General features: G+C 43.1%; 1 protein-coding gene across 1 annotated transcript in view; it reads right to left on the minus strand.

The window, feature by feature from the left end:
* LOC111949700 (cell surface glycoprotein MUC18) overlaps nucleotides 1-18,630 on the minus strand; it is a 56,423-nt gene continuing 37,793 nt past the window's right edge. The window contains 16 exon segments of the mRNA XM_070433982.1: nucleotides 1-3,086; nucleotides 3,472-3,577; nucleotides 3,991-4,117; nucleotides 5,153-5,242; nucleotides 6,483-6,518; nucleotides 6,766-6,904; nucleotides 7,254-7,384; nucleotides 7,617-7,734; nucleotides 7,736-7,759; nucleotides 15,683-15,798; nucleotides 16,162-16,297; nucleotides 16,552-16,679; nucleotides 17,028-17,207; nucleotides 17,721-17,808; nucleotides 18,063-18,133; nucleotides 18,280-18,511. Of these exon segments, the coding sequence (XP_070290083.1) occupies nucleotides 3,084-3,086; nucleotides 3,472-3,577; nucleotides 3,991-4,117; nucleotides 5,153-5,242; nucleotides 6,483-6,518; nucleotides 6,766-6,904; nucleotides 7,254-7,384; nucleotides 7,617-7,734; nucleotides 7,736-7,759; nucleotides 15,683-15,798; nucleotides 16,162-16,297; nucleotides 16,552-16,679; nucleotides 17,028-17,207; nucleotides 17,721-17,808; nucleotides 18,063-18,133; nucleotides 18,280-18,511 (1,725 nt within the window). The 3' untranslated portion in view covers nucleotides 1-3,083.

Here is an 18,630-nt window from a genome sequence, read left to right on the forward strand (position 1 = left end):
TTTTTCATTGAACAGTCATTTTTATTTGGCATTTACTTAATAAAAATAAATTGCAAACAAAAGGAATCTGTTAATCTGTCTTTGCAACTCATAGATATTACAACTTTTTTTTTTTAAATAATCAAAATTAACACTGATAGTTCTTGTCCAAAATATTAACAAAACATTCTTTAGGGGGAGATATTGAAGGGTGTAAGTAAAAAGAACCAAACATACATTTTACCTCATACTATCAAAGATTGATTGATGATTGTCATTCTTTTCTCCTCTGACCGTAACATATGATTGGGAGGACCATGAGTAAAAATGAATAAAAAATCAACTGGTGGCCCTAATGATTGATGCAGACTTAAGTTTGGCGCTCACGTAAGCAAACCAGCTTTTAACCTGTAGTGTCATGAGAGGAYATTCTGGGGTTTGTGTTTTAATATGGCCATGAGCGAGCTCTTCGGATCTTCCTTGTGATTAAGGAAGCTCAAACTAAGGAGTGTATTGTTAAAGTCATTCTCTCCTGTAGAAATGGTGGCAGTCTGACCAACAGATCAAATGAATTCTTGCCATTTTGTTTGTAGAATGAAAACCACTAGGTATGTGTATATACATATATACAGTATACACATATAAGCATTAGCAGAGGAGTTCTGCGTAAAACACTATCAGAGATTAACATTTTAGTCCCTGTTCAGATGACTTTCATATAGTTTATATTTGCCATAGGGGAGAGTARAGTACATTTGAGATGTTTTACTTTCAGCATCACGCCATCAAGGGAAATATAGTATTCTTTCGAACAAAGATATCTACATATGTCAGGATGTTGTGTATCCCTGGAAATAATCAGAATTCATGTAAAATGTTACAGTTTTGAAAACATAGCTTGTCCAAAAAAAAGTGGTGTCTTGACACAACTTACAAGTTGAGCCACCTACAAATGTCTTTACTGAATTAAATATGACCACTACCTTTTTAAAAACCATATCTATCTTTATCCTGTTGTTACCTCATATCCCAGTGATAATGCCTTGCATTACGCCTGGGAAGAAAACACTTAACTTGGCATTTCCTCAACTTACCCCATGGCCAACATTTTGACTTTATTAGCCCACACAGCTACAAGGATGCACTTTCATTGTATGTTTAGGAATTCATATTGAAGCTTATAGAGACCCCAACCAATGTATAGAACAATCTTACAATTATATACTTTGGTTTAGATACAAGCATCATGAAACCTCTAACACAATAAATTAATTTGACTTGGTGAAAATCTGTTTTTTGGACCTAACTTGCTTACCACTTTTTCCATGTGGTTTCTTCCTTCACAGACTTCATKAAATGATGACCTCTTCCTAAGTATTTGGTCAAATTATTAATTTTGTGAAGGGTTTCCTAGAAACAAGGGTGGCTCAACTTTCCCCTCTCCCCACATCAAAGAGCCATTTTACCTTCACTTTCATAAAAAACTAGCTGACATTTCACTCACATGACACGCGCAAACACTCCTTCACCCAACTTAAACCAGAGATTCACAGACCAAACATGACAAAAAAAAATCCTAACAAACAAAACAAAATCAGTGCAGTGGACATTCTCACGAATAACGATAAAACAAGTGTGAAAGAAAGTAAGCTATACTGCTAGCTGTGATTTGTGGAATAAGAGGCTGAATGTATAAGGCAGACAGAAGTTTACGGACAGAAACTGGAAACATATCAGCGTGATTCTAACCTCTTATTTACAAAGAATACAAGAACTGTGGAAGAAGAAAAGGTAACCAATGACACTTTGGCTTCATCGGAGCTCTGCTATTGGCTATTGTCGTACAAAATAACCCAATCCTGAACAGATAGGAATGGGGACCTCTAATCCATGGATATTTCACCACATATCCTTCCTTCCATGAAGAAATCACTGATTTGACCTGATTGGATAGGCCTTCTCCTATCCTCGTCATGTCAGCTCGTTGATTACTCCAATGAAGGAAAGAAGCAAGGATGTATTCCAACATATTCAAACAGGGCCCGTCTCTCATAAGATAACAAGAGGATGAGACAAGGCCTTACATGTTCATTCACAAAGCCATTCACAAAGGGGAAACACGTCTAAGATTAGTTTCAGTGGTAAGTAAAAGCTACAACAACAAAAAATATACAGACTAAACTAAAACGGAATCATGACCCATACTGGAGTCCATTTTGAGAACATAGCTCTAAAGGTTGGATGTTGGTTTACATGGGTAGATGAAGCAGGCTGTATACATGTAGACATGGTTGGTAAGACCGTCATTATGCACCCATGGTTTCAGTGTACGGACTTTAGCGAAGTAGGAAGGGAATGCAGCCAATCACACGCAGAGCAACAGCAGGTGGACCTCTAAGAGTAAAGCTAGCTCTGGTCCAGGGCGTTAGTTCCCGTTCCTCCACTATGCTGCCGAGGAACGCGCACTAACGCCCTGGACAAGAGCTAGCGCAAAGCCTACACAGACGTCCCTCCATCAAAAAGCAACAAACCCAAAACAACTCCTAGCCATGTCTTTTTAAAAGGTTTGTCTCAGGGTGTTTTAAATAAAGAAATATATACAGAATATAATACTCTTCATGAAGAGCAGTTCCAGGCTGTTCTTCAGTGATTGGTTGCCCCGAGTTGGCATTTGGATTAAGGAAAATATATAACAAACAGTCCCTCTTATTTTATGCTCTAACTGGATTTTATGGGTGCAAAGAATAACCACATTCATAAAAATTGCTAGGCTGATCCCAGATCTGTATGTGCTTAGGCCAGCATCTCTGTCATGTTCTTCGTTATGCATAGGAAAAACATGATAAAGTATGAAATAGCATGACTTAATAAGAGAACATAGCCACGACCTTTGTTAGCCACTGCCATGCTAAAGAACTAAGAATCTGGGATCAGAGTAGAGGACTGCAGCACAATATCGATGAGTTCTCCTGGGAGTTGTAGGCTATAGGCGCATCAAAGAATCATCCCACCCTGAGAGAGTGAACTGGACCTGGGAGCAGCTGCAGCAGTCGCCCCCTCACACACCTACGCTCACTTCTGCACGTACATATACTTATCACCCTTTACTCCAGAGGACAACACACACACACACACACACACACCCACACCAACACCACACACACACACACCACACACACACACACACACACACACACACACACACACACACACACACACACACACACACACACACAACACACACACACACACACACACACACACACACACACACACCACAACACACACACGCAACACTACACACACACACCAACTGTGATAAATGGACTGTATCATAGGACAGTTGGTAAGGAACATTCAACACCAACACAACAATGCTTTGTATTAACCACTAAAGTTCAGATACTAAAAAATACAATTGTAACTATAATTTTGATGAGTAGTTGTACAATTTATAAGGATGGTAAAAAAATAGCCAGTGTCCATAGTTACCTGGTCACTAGGAGGTTTCTTGTCTCCGTTGACACTTAAAAGCACGGCCTCCTCTGTGTTGTCACTCTTCATCTCCACCACTATGCCGCCCTTATTCGGTTTGGTACTAGAAGGACAGCTCGTAATCACCAGCATGACCAATATAGTACCCTTTTCACACTACTACGAGCTGGCCTGTTTATGCCTCCACCATAGTTGCGATACTAAAAAAGGACAACAAACTATCCCAGCCAGCACAGTACGGTTCGGGTTAGCGCGATAGTGTGAAAAGGGTATCTGATAGCAACTATAATGACACATCAGGTTAAATCATGGAGAAGAAAAAAAAATGAGCTATTGTAGAGATAATGTCTGAGGCATATCCAACAAATTAAGCGCTCTGATAAAAAAAAAAAAACTTTCTCCAAAATGCACAGCTCTTCCAGAAATCCTGGTTGGAGGATTCCTGGGAATTTTGAGAATGMTTCTGGAATTTTGCAAACCTTAAATAAATAAAAAAAATGTGGAAAACACACTTACAGATCCTGCTTGCCCGAACGCCCACATGGGAGCTTGCCCTTCTTGTACAGGAAGTACAGCACACTGCCAAGGATAGCCAGCAGGAGAATACAGATGATGATGACAGCTATGACCACACCGCTGCCCTCTTGTGGGACAAAGAAGAGGAGGCAGAACCACGGGTCATTTCCTGTCCGGTAATTGCTTTATGATAACATTGTCCTCTTAAGAAGTTTCTGATGGTGTGTGTGTGTGTGTGTGTGTGTGTGTGTGTACGTGCGTGCGTGCGTGCGTGCGTGCGTGCGCATCATTCAGAGACAACAGCATGAACAGGTGGTGGTGGTGATGAACAGGTGTACAGTCTCTGAACCAGGTTGTTCATCATGGAAGAAGTTCTTTACTGAGGACTAAAGATCAGTCAGAAGAAACACTTTCCAGAGTTGTGCTGCTTGGTTTCTCTGTCAGAGAATACCAACCAGAACTACAGTAGGAGGTAGCATGACAAAGGGAGAGAGAAAGAGTGAAGGAAGGTAAAGCGGCGGATGGGTGCACTTGGGGATGGACCTCCCCTGGAGGAAGAATGCAGATGTAGATGGATGGATCCATTTCCATCAAGGGAGAGAATGGGTGATACCACTCCATTCTCTCAGGAGGGGGGTTGTACTCAAAATGCTCAATTTGCAAATTGAACTTTTCAGCCTGGTTTAACTTAGTTTTTTCTGATTATGTTTCTGATGATTAATGAAGCATCATACAGAGAAAATATACAAATGATAACATTGTAACTAACAATGTATGATGATAAAAAAAWRWWTGTTTTTTWAATCTAGATTTCATAATATTCCACTTTATCATTTATAAGTAGCTCTCCACATAGATAAATACGGTACATTTTCATACAGTATTACAAAGTCACAAACAGAGAGATCCTATTCAATTATGAATTATTCCATATGTCACAGGTGTTGCCTCCTGAGTAGTGAGTACAAAGCCCTCCCCTGCATAGAGAACGAGGGTCCTGTGTTGAGAAAGTGAGAGTGTGCAGGTTGTGGAGGGTGATGGTGGTGGTGGGGGGGTTCAGTCTAGGCAGTGTGAGCTGGGTGGAGCGAGGGGTGGGCAGGGCAGCCTTCTAAGCGYGTTAGGTGGGTGGCAGCATCAACACCCAGTACCAGAAGTCACAAACCTTTCTTGACTCTCTTCGGAGGAGTTACTGGGGTTACTGTTGTTACTGTCACTGGAGCTACCACTGTTACTGGAACTAATGGAGTCGTTACTGGACAAACCACATGGACACAGTTATCATGATAATACAGCAGCTCTATGGCAACCTAACACTGTTAACCATTGTGCAACAACCGCCTTGTCTACTTAGCATGGCCCTAATCACTTAGCTCCGTGTTACAAACACAGATAGGCAGGAGACATGAACCAGGAAAGGCTCTGCAGTCTGCACTCCCCCCCAAAATGTCCTAATCATTTCCATGAGCAGCAGCGCTGGCTATTTAATCCAATTTTGTCTGCAAATAAAACAACAAACAGGATTTTCCCTCAGAGGGACGTAGGCAAAGATTTCCTGGCATGACGTGAGCGGTCCGCTGAGGTAATGGGAGTCAGGAGACTGTGTTGCGGGCCCTTTACCATCAGCGCACGGCTACAGTTTCAGCCTCGATCCTGATCTGTGTGCAAACAAGACAGCTATAGGCTATCTTTATGCAATAGGGCGATACGCAGCCAGTTAGTGAACATAGCCGAAATAGGATGACAGCGTAGTAAGAGTTCTTTGGCTGGTTTCCTGGACCCAGATTGAGCCTAATCCTGGACTAAAAAGCATGCTCAATGACAGCCCCGAATCTCCAATGAAATAGATTTTTAGTCCAGCTCAGGACAAGGCTTAATCTATCTGTGTCTGGGTAGCCGAGCCATAAAGATTTAATTTAATCGAACATCTAATTATGATAGTTATCAAAGAACAGATCCGGATATGTTCGTATTAGATGACAGAGCAACATATGGAAAATAAACAGCTCTCGCACACCAACTAGTCCATAAAAGGTTTCTCGACCATGACCGTCCTCATCAGCAGAAACCTTAATGCACCCATAAAGACCGTTTAATCATGAGTTTTATTTCAGATTTTGGTCATTTCTAAAAGCACCTGTCGCGTTTTTTTCTTTTATTTAAAAAGAATTCTGCCTGACTCACATAGAAATCTAAACTAGACCATAGACCGCTCAAACACAATATTGGGGAAATATGATTGAGCACAGGCTGCGCGCTTGATTGATAAATGAAGTTGCTTGTTCCAACACCACGGTCATTTTTATTGCATTCACGCTGCACAGGTGATGAGATCTCACAACGCTTGGCAAATGTTAAACACCCCATTGATGTGATATAGTATAGTGATCTTCTGGAAGGTGCAGCCCGACCGCAATAAAGACAWCGTGGAACTCAACCAATGCCACAGCAGTGATGACAGTGAGTGTTATCTACTAAAAGAGTGGTACGCTTACCTGTAGTACTGAGAGCTGACGAGGTCGTTTGGACAACTGAAAACAGGCAAAAAGGGAGAGTGACACTCTACTGTTAGCACACTGAGTTTGAGGGAAACTAAGAGACGCTTTACTAAAGATGATTTGAAGCTCAGGTTTAAGTTTTCTGTTATGTWTCCATGAATTAAATCCTTCGGTCGTTAGTATATTCTGCCTGTTGATTTTCTCTTAACAGTCAAACCGGACATGTTGACATAAAATATACACGATATGACAAATAAGAAAGTGGACAGACAAAACTTACTGGCTTTGAGGCTGAAGGAGACGGAGACTGTGCCGTGCTCGTTGGAGGCGTTGCAGTAGGCTGTGATGTCAGAGGTCACCTTGACGCTCACCACACTGAGAACCTCGTCCACTGTCTCTCTTTGGGACAACTTCAGGACCTAGCACAAACAGGGAAATAAAGCACAGATAAGACCAGAAACCGAACAGCGGGTGTGTCCCAAATGTCATCCTATGGGCCCCGGGTCAAAAGTAGTGCACTACAATGGGAAAAGACGGTCATTTGGGACGAACAATAAACATTATTGACAAATGTAGAGATGTCAGTTAAGAAAGGAATGTTGAACGTGAGTTGCTTTGTCTATTAACATTGTTACAGGAAATGACCCAGGTAGCCAGGATTGGAACAGATCTGTGCATACATAGATCAAAAGCTAGTCAAACATTGTCTGTATGAGCTGACCCAGAGAAGCCCTCTTTTCCTGCTGGTCTGTCTGTCTGTCTGTCTACCTGTGATTTGTCAGAGGAGCTCCAGGTGATAACAGGGGTTGGGTATCCTCTAGCGTGGCAGCTCAGGTTCTGGGACTTCTCTGGGCTCACCTCCTGGACTGGGTCTGCTGACTTCTTGATCTCTGGGGGTCCTGCATGGGAGAGGAGGAGGGTTAGTTGTGTGTCGCTTGTTGTGTCATGGTGTGCTGTGTGTGTGTGTGGTGTGTGTGTGTGTGTGTGTGGTTGTGTGTGTGTGTGTGTGTGTGTGTGTGTGTGTGTGTGGTGTGTGGTGTGTGGGTTGTGTGTGTGTGTGTGTGTGTGTGTGTGTGTGTGTGTTGTGTGTTGTTTGTATGTATATGTGTGTGTGTGTGTTTGTGGGCTCACCCTGTACGAAGACACGTAAAGAGCCACTGGTCTCCAGTCCTCCCAGTGAAGGCACCTTCACCACACACACGTACGTCCCCGCCATGTCAAACACAGCGTCCTTCAGGGTCAGTGTGTGGGCCCTCTGCAACTTTTTTTCCTTTCTAGACACACACACACACACACACGTCTAAATCAAATCAAACTTTATTTGTCACATGCGCAATGAAATAATTACTTACAAGCCCTTAACCAACAATTCAGCTCAAGAAATAAACTGAAGTAAATAAAAATAAAAGTAACACAATAAATATAAACAATCAACGAGGCATATATCAGAGGGTACCGGTACCGAGTCAATGTGCGGGATACGGGTTAGTCGAGGTAATTTGTACATGTAGGTAGGGGTAACGTGACTATGCATATACAAAAAATAGCGAGTACCAGCAGTGTAAAAACAAATGGGGGGGGTCATGTACAATTGAAGTCGGAAGTTACATAGACCTTAGCCAAAGACATTTAAACTCGGTTTTTCACAATTCCTGACATTTAATCAGAGTAAAAATGTCTGTCTTAGGTCAGTTAGGATCACCACTTTATTTTAAGAATGTGAAATGTCAGAATAATAGTAGAGAGAATGATTTATTTCAGCTTTTATTACTTTCATCACATTCCCAGTAGGTCAGAAGTTTACATACAGTGGGGCAAAAAAGTATTTAGTCAGCCACCAATTGTGCAAGTTCTCCCACCTAAAAAAGATGAGAGAGGCCTGCAATTTTCATCATAGGTACACTTCAACTATGACAGGCAAAATTAGAAAAAAAATTCCAGAAAATCACAATTGTAGGATTTTTTATGATTTATTTGCAAATTAATGGTGGAAAATAAGTATTTGGTCAATAACAAAAGTTTTCAATACTTTGTTATATACCCTTTGTTGGAATGACAGAGGTCAAACGTTTACTGTAAGTCTTCACAAGGTTTTCACACACTGTTGCTGGTATTTTGGCCCCATTCCTCCATGCAGATCTCCTCTAGAGCAGTGATGTTTTGGGGCTGTTGCTGGGCAACACGGACTTTCAACTCCCTCCAAAGATTTTCTATGGGTTTGAGATCTGGAGGCTGCCTAGGCCACTCCAGGACCTTGAAATGCTTCTTACGAAGCCACTCCTTCGTTGCCCGGGCGGTGTGTTTGGGATCATTGTCATGCTGAAAGACCCAGCCACGTTTCATCTTCAATGCCCTTGTGATGGAAGGAGGTTTTCACTCAAAATCTCACGATACATGGCCCCATTCATTCTTTCCTTTACATGGATCAGTCGTCCTGGTCCCTTTGCAGAAAAACAGCCCCAAAGCATGATGTTTCCACCCCCATGCTTCACAGTAGGTATGGTGTTCTTTGGATGCAACTCAGCATTTCTTGTCCTCCAAACACGACGAGTTGAGTTTTTACCAAAAAGTTCTATTTTGGTTTCATCTGACCTATGACATTCTCCCAATCTTCTTCTGGATCATCCAAATGCTCTCTAGCAAACTTCAGACGGGCCTGGACATGTACTGGCTTAAGCAGGGGGACACGTCTGGCACTGCAGGATTTGAGTCCCTGGCGGTAGCGTGTTACTGATGGTAGGCTTTGTTTACTTTGGTCCCAGCTCTCTGCAGGTCATTCACTAGGTCCCCCGTGTGGCTCTGGGATTTTTGCTCACCGTTCTTGTGATCTTTTGACCCACGGGGTGAGATCTTGCGTGGATCCCCAGATCGAGGGATTATCAGTGGTCTTGTATGTCTTCCATCTCCTAATAATTGTCCCACAGTTGATTTCTTCAAACCAAGCTGCTTACCTATTGCAGATTCAGTCTTCCCAGCCTGGTGCAGGTCTACAATTTTGTTTCTGTTGTCTTTTGACAGCTCTTTGGTCTTGGCATAGTGGAGTTTGGAGTGTGACTGTTTGAAGTTGTGGACAGGTTTCTTTTATACTGATAACAAATTCAACCAGGTGCCATTAATACAGGTAACGAGTGGAGGACAGAGGAGCCTCTTAAAGAAGAGCCTCTTAAAGAAGAAGTCTGTGAGAGCCAGAAATCTTGCTGTTTGTAGGTGACCAATACTTATTTTCCACCATAATTTGCAAATAATTCATAAAAAATCCTACAATGTGATTTTCTGGATTTTCTTTCTCATTTTGTCTGTCATAGTTGAAGTGTACCTATGATGAAAATTACAGGCCTCTCTCATCTTTTTAAGTGGGAGAACTTGCACAATTGGTGGCTGACTAAATACTTTTTGCCCCACTGTACTCGCAATTAGTATTTGGTAGCATTGCCTTTAAATTGTTTCACTTGGGTCAAACATTTCAGGTAGCCTTCCACAAGCATCCCACAATAAGTTGGGTGAATTTTGGCCCATTCCTCCTGACAGAGCTGGTGTAACTGAGTCAGGTTGTAGGCCTCCTTGCTCGCACACACTTTTTCAGTTCTGCCCACAAATTTTCTATAGGATTGAGGTCAGGGCTTTGTGATGGCCACTCCAATATCTTGACTTTGTTGTCCTTAAGCCATTTTCGCACAACTTTGGAAGTATGCTTGGGGTCATTGTCCATTTGGAAGACCTCATATTTGCTACCAAACTTTAACTTCCTGACTGATATCTTGAGATGTTGCTTCAATATATCCACATAATTTTCCTGCCTCATGATGCCATCTATTTTGTGAAGTGCACCAGTCCCTCCTGCAGCAAAGCACCCCCACAACATGATGTTGCCACCCCGTGCTTCACGGTTGGGATGGTGTTCTTCGGCTTGCAAGCCTCCCCCTTTTTCCTCCAAACAAAACAATGGTCATTATGGCCAAACAGTTCTATTTTTGTTTCATCATACCAGAGGACTTTTCTCCAAAAAGTACAATCTTTGTCCCAATGTGCAGTTATAAACCATAGTCTAGCTTTTTTATGGCGGTTTTGGAGCAGTGGCTTCTTCCTTGCTGAGCGGCCTTTCAGGTTATGTCGATATAGGACTCGTTTTACTGTGGATATAGATACTTTTGTACCTGTTTCCTCCAGCATCTTTACAAGGTCCTTTGCTGTTGTTCTGGGATTGATTTGCACTTTTCGCACCAAAGTACGTTCATCTTTAGGAGACAGAACACGTCTCCTTCCTGAGCGGTATGACAGCTGCGTGGTCCCATGGTGTTAATACTTGCGTACTATTGTTTGTACAGATGAACGTGGTACCTTCAGGCATTTGGAAATTGCTCCCAAGGATGAACCAGACTTTTGGAGGTCCACAATTTATTTTCTGAAGTCTTAGCTGATTTATTTATATTTTCCCATGATGTCAAGCAAAGGCACTGAGTTTAAAGGTAGGCCTTGAAATACATACACAGATACACCTCCAATTGACTAAAATTATGTCAATTAGACTATCAGAAGCTTATAAAGCCATGACATAATTTTCTGGAATTTTCCAAGCTGTTTAAAGGCACAGCCAACTTAGTGTATGTAAACTTCTGACCCACTGGAATTGTGATACAGTGAATGATAAGTGAAATAATCTGTCTGTAAACAATTGTTGGAAAAAGTATTTGTGTCATGGACAAAGTAGATGTCCTAACCGACTTGCCAAAACTATAGTTTGTTAATAAGAAATTTGTAGAGTGGTTGAAAAAYGACTTTTAATGACTCCAACAGGGGCGGCAGGTAGCCTAGTGGTTAGAGCGTTGGACTAGTAACGAAAGGTTGCAAGATTTTTTATAAACTAAGTGTATCTAAACTTCTGACTTCAACTGTAAATAGTCCGGGTGGCCATTTGATKAAATGTTCAGTAGTCTTATGGCTTGGGAGTAGAAGCTGTTATGGAGCCTTTTGGTCCTAGACTTGGCGCTCCGGTACCGCTTGCCATGCGGTAGCAGAGAGAACAGTCTATGATTTGGGTGACTGGAGTCTGACAATTTTTKKGGCATTCCTCTGACACCGCCTGGTATATAGGTCCTTCATGGCAGGAAGCTGGCCCCCAGTGATGTACTGGGCCGTACGCACTACCCTCTGTAGCGCCTTATGGTCAGATGCCGAGCAGTTGCCATACCAGGCGGTGATGCAACCGGTCAGGATGCTCTCGATGGTGCAGCTGTAGAACTTTGAGGAACTGGGGACCCATGCCAAATCTTTTCAGTCTCCTGAGGGGGAATAGGTGTTGTCGTGCCCTCTTCACGGCTGTCTTGGTGTGTTTGGACCATGGTAGCTCATTGGTGATGTGGACACCAAGGAGCTTGAAACTCTCGACCCGCTCCACAACAGCCCCGCCGATGTTAATGGGGGCCTGTTCGGCCCACCACGATCTGCTCCTTTGTCTTGCACACATTGAGGGAGAGGTTGTTGTCCTGGCACCACACTGCCAGGTCTCTGACCTCCTCCCTATAGGCTATCTCATCTTTGTCGGTAATCAGGCCTACCACTGTTGTCGTCAGCAAACTTAATGATGATGTTGGAGTCGTGTTTGGCCACGCAGTCGTGGGTGAACAGGGAGTACAGGAGGGGACTAGGTGGGAAAGGGCAGTGTGGAGTGCGATTGAGATTGCGTCATCTATGGATCTGTTGGGGCGGTATGCAAATTGGAGTGGGTCTACGATATCCGGGATGATGCTGTTGATGTGAGCCATGACCAGCCTTTCAAAGCACTTCATGGTTACCGACATGATAATAATTTAGGCAGGTTACCTTCGCTTCCTTGGGCACAGGGACTATGGTGCTGCTTGAAACATGTAGGTATTACAAACTCGGTGAGGGAGAGGTTGAAAATGTCAGTGAAGAAACTTGCCAGTTGGCCCGCGCATGCTCTGAGTACATGTCCTGGTAATCGGTCTGGCCCCGCGGCTTTGTGACTGTTGACCTGTTTAAAGGTCTTGCTCACATCGGCTACTAAGAGCGTTATCACACAATCGTCCGGAACAGCTGGTGCTCTCATGCATGCTTCAGTGTTGCTTGCCTCGAAGCGAGCATAAAAGGCATTTAGCTCGTCTGGTAGGCTCGCGTCACTGGGCAGCTCGCAGCTGGGTTTGCCTTTGTAGTCCGTAATAGTTTTCAAGTCCTGCCACATCTGACGAGCGTCAGAGTCGGTGTAGTAGGATTCAATCTTAATCCTGTATTGACTCTTTGCCTGTTTGATGGTTCGTAGCGGGATTTCTTATAAGCGTCCGAATTAGTGTCCCACTCCTTGAAAGCGGCAGCTCTAGCCTTTAGCTCGATGCGGATGTTGCCTGTAATCCATGGCTTCTGGTTGGGATATGTACGTACGTACGGTCACGGTTGGGCGACGTTGTCAATGCACTTATTGATGAAGTCGATGACTGAGGTGGTATACTCCTCAATGCCATTGGATGAAGCACGGAACATATTCCAGTCTGTGCTAGCAAAACTGTCCTGTAGCATAGCATCTGCGTCATCTGACCACTTCCGTATTGAGCAAGTCCCTGGTACTTCCTGATTTAGTTTTTGCTTGTAAGCAGGAATCAGGAGGATAGAATTGTGGTCAGATTTGCCAAATGGAGGGTAAGGGAGAGCTTTGTATGTGTCTCTGTCTGTGGGAGGAGAGGTGGTCTAGAGTTTTTTTCCCTCTGGTTGCACATGTGACATGCTGGTAGAAATTAGGTAAAACGGATTTAAGTTTGCCTGCATTAAAGTCCCCAGCCACTAGGAGTGCTGCTTCTGGATGAGTATTTTCTTGTTTGCTTATGTCCTTATACAGCTGGTTGAGTGCGGTCATAGTGCCAGTATCGGTTTGTGGTGATAAATAGACCGTTACAAATAATATAGATGAGAACTCTTGGTAGATAGTGTGGTCTACAGCTTATCATAAGGTACTCTACCTCAGGCGAGCAATACCTTGAGACTTCTTTGATATTAGACATTGCGCACCAGCTGCTATTGACAAATAGACACACACCCCAGCCCCTCGTCTTACCAGACGTAGCTTCTCTGTCCTGCCGATGCATGTAAAATCCCACCAGCTCTATATTATCTGTGTCGTCGTTCAGCCACAACTCAGTGAAACATAAGATATTACAGTTTTTAATGTCCCGTTGGTAGGATAGTCTTGATCTTATATCATCCGTTTTGTTTTCCTATGATTGCACGTTAGCCAATTGAACGGATGGTAGTGGAGGTTTACTCACTCAAATTCTCAGAAGGCAGCCCGATCGYCGCCCCCTTTTTCTCTGTCTTCTTCACGCAAATTACGGGAATTTGGGCCCGTTCCCAAGAAAGCAGTACATCCTTCGCGTCGGACTCRTTAAAGAAAAAATCTTTGYCCAGTTCGAGGTGAGTAATCGCTTTTCTGATGTCCAGAAGTTATTTTCGGTCATAAGAGACGGTAGCAGCAACATTATGTACAGAATAAGTTTTAAAAAACAAGTTACAATTAATGCGAAAAAACAAACAAAATAGCACAGTTGGTTAGGAGCCCGTAAAACGGCAGCCACCCCCTCCGGCGCCATTCAAGCACAGCTACACCTCTTTTAGGAGAGTCGAAAGACACAGGGAGATTCGGAAGACACACGGAGAGTCGAATGACACAGGGAGATTCGGAAAAAAATAAATAAATAAAAAATCAAAAGACAACAGGGAGATTCGAAAGACACAGGGAGATTCGAAAGACACAGGGAGATTCGAAAGACACAGGGAGATTCGAAAGACACAGGGAGATTCGAAAGACACGGAGATTCGAAAGACACAGGGAGATTCGAAAGACACAGGGAGATTCGAAAGACACACAGAGATTCGAATGACACAGGGAGATTCGAAAGACACAGGGAGATTCGAAAGACATACTTGAGACAGATATCAGGGGGTTGTGGGAGCTGTTTAGTTAGACATTATCGGTCATTGTCGTCTGCTGAAAAAAACATGGCTTTCCTTTCTCTGCCATATCGTGGATTGAGTTACCTATCTAATAGAACACAGCAGGAGTTATTTAATGGAAGCCCCTCTAACATAAACCAGGTAGAGTTTGGTATACGTCTAGATAGCTGTCTTTTGACCTACCACCAGTATTGAGTATTGAGTATAATGTTGATGACTCAACATTATACACATCAGCTACCACAGCAAGTGAAATCACTGCAACACTGAACCAAGAGCTGCAGTCAGTTCTAGAATGGGTGGCAAGTAATAAGCTAGTCCTAAATATATCAACTAAAAGCTTTGTATTTGTGACCAAACATTAGCCTAAACCTAATATTGTAATGAATAATGTGGCAATTGAGCAAGTTGAGGATCTGCTTGGTGTAACCCTAGATTGTAAACTGACATGGTCACAATATATTGATGCAACGGTAGCTAAGATGGGGAAAGGTCTGTCCGTGATAAAGCATCGGTCTGATTTCTTGACATCACAATCAACAAAACAAGTCCTACAGGCCTTAGTTTTTATCACAGATGAACTACTGCACAGTTATATAGTCAATGCCACAAAGAAGAACATAGGCAAATTGACTGCATCACTACTTGTCTTTGTGAGAGGTATTGCCATGTTGAAAGTAGCTAATACACCGCTCTGACACCCATACATTCCCCACAAGACATGCCACCAGGGGTCTCTTCACAGTCCCAAAGTCCAGAACAGACTATGGGAAACGCACAGCGCACAGTACTACATAGAGCCATGACTACATGGAACTCTTCCACATCAAGTAACTCAAGCAAGCAGTAAAATCTAATTTTAAAATTGGCACAACATGGAATGTGAAGAGACAAACACACGCACACACACACACTCTAAAACACACTCTACACACACAAACACACATTTTAATGTTGAGGTATTGTGTATTTTATATTGTACATTTGTATTAGGAGAGTAATAATGTAATAATATATTGGATGATGTACTGTTTTATTGAAGATGTAGGCTGTTGTTGTGTTTTGTTGTAAGGTAATTGATTTAACCCTGTGTTGACCCTAGGAAGAGTATGGGGATCCTAATAAATACTAAATATCAGCATAGCTCGATCGCCTCTAAAGATGAAATATACAGTAACATAGTCTAATATAACTGTGTAGGAGTATAGCGTTTGACTCAGTGGGCTACTGTAATTTACCTTGAACCATACGGTGTGTGTGGGCAGGGAGGACAGAGCGTTGCATGTGGCCCTCAGCTCCTCTCCCTGGGCCATGACATGGGTGTCTTTGGGAATCAACACAGCCGGGTCCAGATCTATGGACACACAACATCCAATGTTATGAACACTGCTACACTGCTATATATACAGTAGGCCAATGTTAGTAACCAGATCGAAGGGGCAATGGTATACATTGTTCACATTCAGTTTCACATTCGCGACCCACAGTTTGAGGACCAGTGCACTACATTACACTACATTTCACTACTACTGCAATAATTAGGCCAGGAGTTTTTCCGGAGCCAGGGAATAATTCCTGGTGCTACTAATAAGACCACAAAGAGGGCCCTAAGTTTTTCCCGGTCATATCACAACTCCTGGTGCTACTAACAATGACTAACGTCCCAGAAATGTCCGGAAAGTACAGGAAAGTTGTACCAGAGTAATGTCTCACTCACAGTCGACGAAGAGCTCTGTTTGCCCTAGGATTTCTTCATACGTGTCCAGGTCCAGTGCTGTACACGTGATGTTGCCGTTGCTTTGCCGCGTCACGTCTTTCAGGACCAATACGTTCGGCTCAGATTTCAGCTCCTCCTAAAGAGAGACAGTGACATTTATAACATACATCAACAGTGTTGTGTATGAACAAAAACACACACACACACACACACACACACACACACACACACACACACACACACAGTCCACATCCAGAGGTTTAGGCCCATCCAATCACTTACAGTAAACACATGCATGAATGTATATGGTTCTGTTTATAGTTGGAGACACAGGACACATTTTACTTAACATTTTTACATGGGACTAGGAGATAGGCAAGGGTTTCTTACCATATTGTGCATGAATGTAAAGGGTGGTTGAGGATTCCCGTCGGCACGGCAATGAACCTCAACTGTGTCTCCTTCTTTGACACGCCCCTTTGGTGACTCCACCCACACATCAAGAGAAGTGGTTGGATCTGAAGAGATTTTACATCCATTTGATTGAACCTTTATTTATCCAGGCAAGTCAACAAGATTCTAATTCTCGTTGACAAATATGACCTGGAGAGTGGCAAGTATGGCCACGTAGAGTACAGGACAAGAGAAACTAGACAGAAACATGTGGCGACAGCACAAACAGTCAGAAAATAAAAACGTTGCACTGTAGCATAGTTACTTGTATTTACGATTCATGCTTCTCGTTGAGACTGAACACGATTTGAGATGGCACTGTACTTGTGTACGTCTGTGACTGTGCACGTGTATAGTTTTCTACTGTCTCCATATGAGGGGGGACACATTAAGAGGGTGCACAGTAGACTCACAGTAGACAGTAATGTTGATCTTGTTGGTTTCAGTCATCTTGGTTCCACCAGGGACGAGGTAGCTGACTTCGCAGTAGAAGAACGAATCCTTGTCTTCCTTGACGACATTCAGGTGAAGGTCACTCTGGACAGTGTACAGACCACTGGACTCCTTGGTGACCAGGGTCATCACACTGACCTCTGTGAGACATGCAGCACATATGGAAAACAGAGAACATGAGTTACTGTAGAAGTGTAGCTGCTTGCACATGTTGATGTATCCCCAATGGCCAGGTTGGGGAGAGAATRCATGGGGTGGTTTACTATCACTTACTTTTGTTTTCTATTTTTTATATTTTCCACAGCCACATCTCATATTCAGGCACATGAAACAGACATCTATTTTTCCAACAGGCACGATCTGTGTCATACTAATCACTGATCATTGTTCTTCAATTGCACTGTCAAATTCCTGACTGACGTCAATCTGCTTTTCATCTTTGATAACCCCCAAAATATGCTTGTTATTCCTTGTGAGATCCGAGGCATGTTTACAACATTCTAAATGTGTTTATTGTCACGTTGCCAGCACAAAAAGCAGGAAGAGCATGAAGCAGATGTGGAATTGWCAGCTGTTCTTATCAACTCTGTTTCACATAGCGTAGATACTAATGTGTCTATGGACACTGTGGTCCAAGCCTTAGTAGTACTCACCGCCTGGCGTGTTCTGCAGTGAGCCCCGGTCACGGTACCAAGTGATGTTGGGCCTGGGGTAGCCGTTCTTAGCCTCACAGCTCCCCATCTGTGGAGAAAAATGACGTTACACGGTCAGTGTAAACCCTTTTCTCCTGAAAACCATGTGCTCGATTTCGGGGATAAAAAGCTCAATGTTTTTTTTTTTTTTTTTTTACAATAAAACCGACATACTTTGCATTTTGCTAAATGTCAGTGTTACAAGCCCTCAAAAGTTACAAGCCCTTACCTTATCCCCATGCTATAACCTGACGTCCTCACTGTCTATCGCTAACAATGTGGTTTTTGTTTGTTCGTTTTTACCTTTGATGGGTTCTCATTGCTGACAGAGATCCCAGATTCCTCCCCCGTGATGATTGGACGATCAGGTGACACTAGAGGAACAATGGATGACATCAAATAGAGAGCAGTAGCTAGAATACTGAAGCTTTATAAGCATGCCACATGCKTTTTAGTCCAGGACTAGGCTAAATCTGGGTCCAGGAAACTGGCCCTAGGAATGGGTGCATCACACTCTTACCGAACACCTTGAGCATAGTGCGTCCCTCCTCGCTACCGGCTGACATCTCGTTGACCTGGCAGATGAACTCTAGCTCATCCTCCAGCTTCACGTCCCTGATGGTCAGCACCACCTCGCTGCTATTCCCCATCCCGTTCACACTGATCTTGTCTGTGAACTGCCCGCCCCGGTCGACTACCTGCATGGTGCTGTTTCCGTAGTAGATCCTCAAGCGGACATTGGTCTTTGTGATCTACGATCCAAGTCGAAGATCATTGTCAAAGTCAATTGGAAAACAGGGCAGAGACAGAGGGATGAATCCTTGAGATCCATRGGTGTAAAGTAAATATTTGTGCCCATGTAAATCTCCCA

This window comes from Salvelinus sp. IW2-2015, linkage group LG22, assembly GCF_002910315.2.
Source record: "Salvelinus sp. IW2-2015 linkage group LG22, ASM291031v2, whole genome shotgun sequence".
NCBI lineage: Eukaryota > Metazoa > Chordata > Actinopteri > Salmoniformes > Salmonidae > Salvelinus > Salvelinus sp. IW2-2015.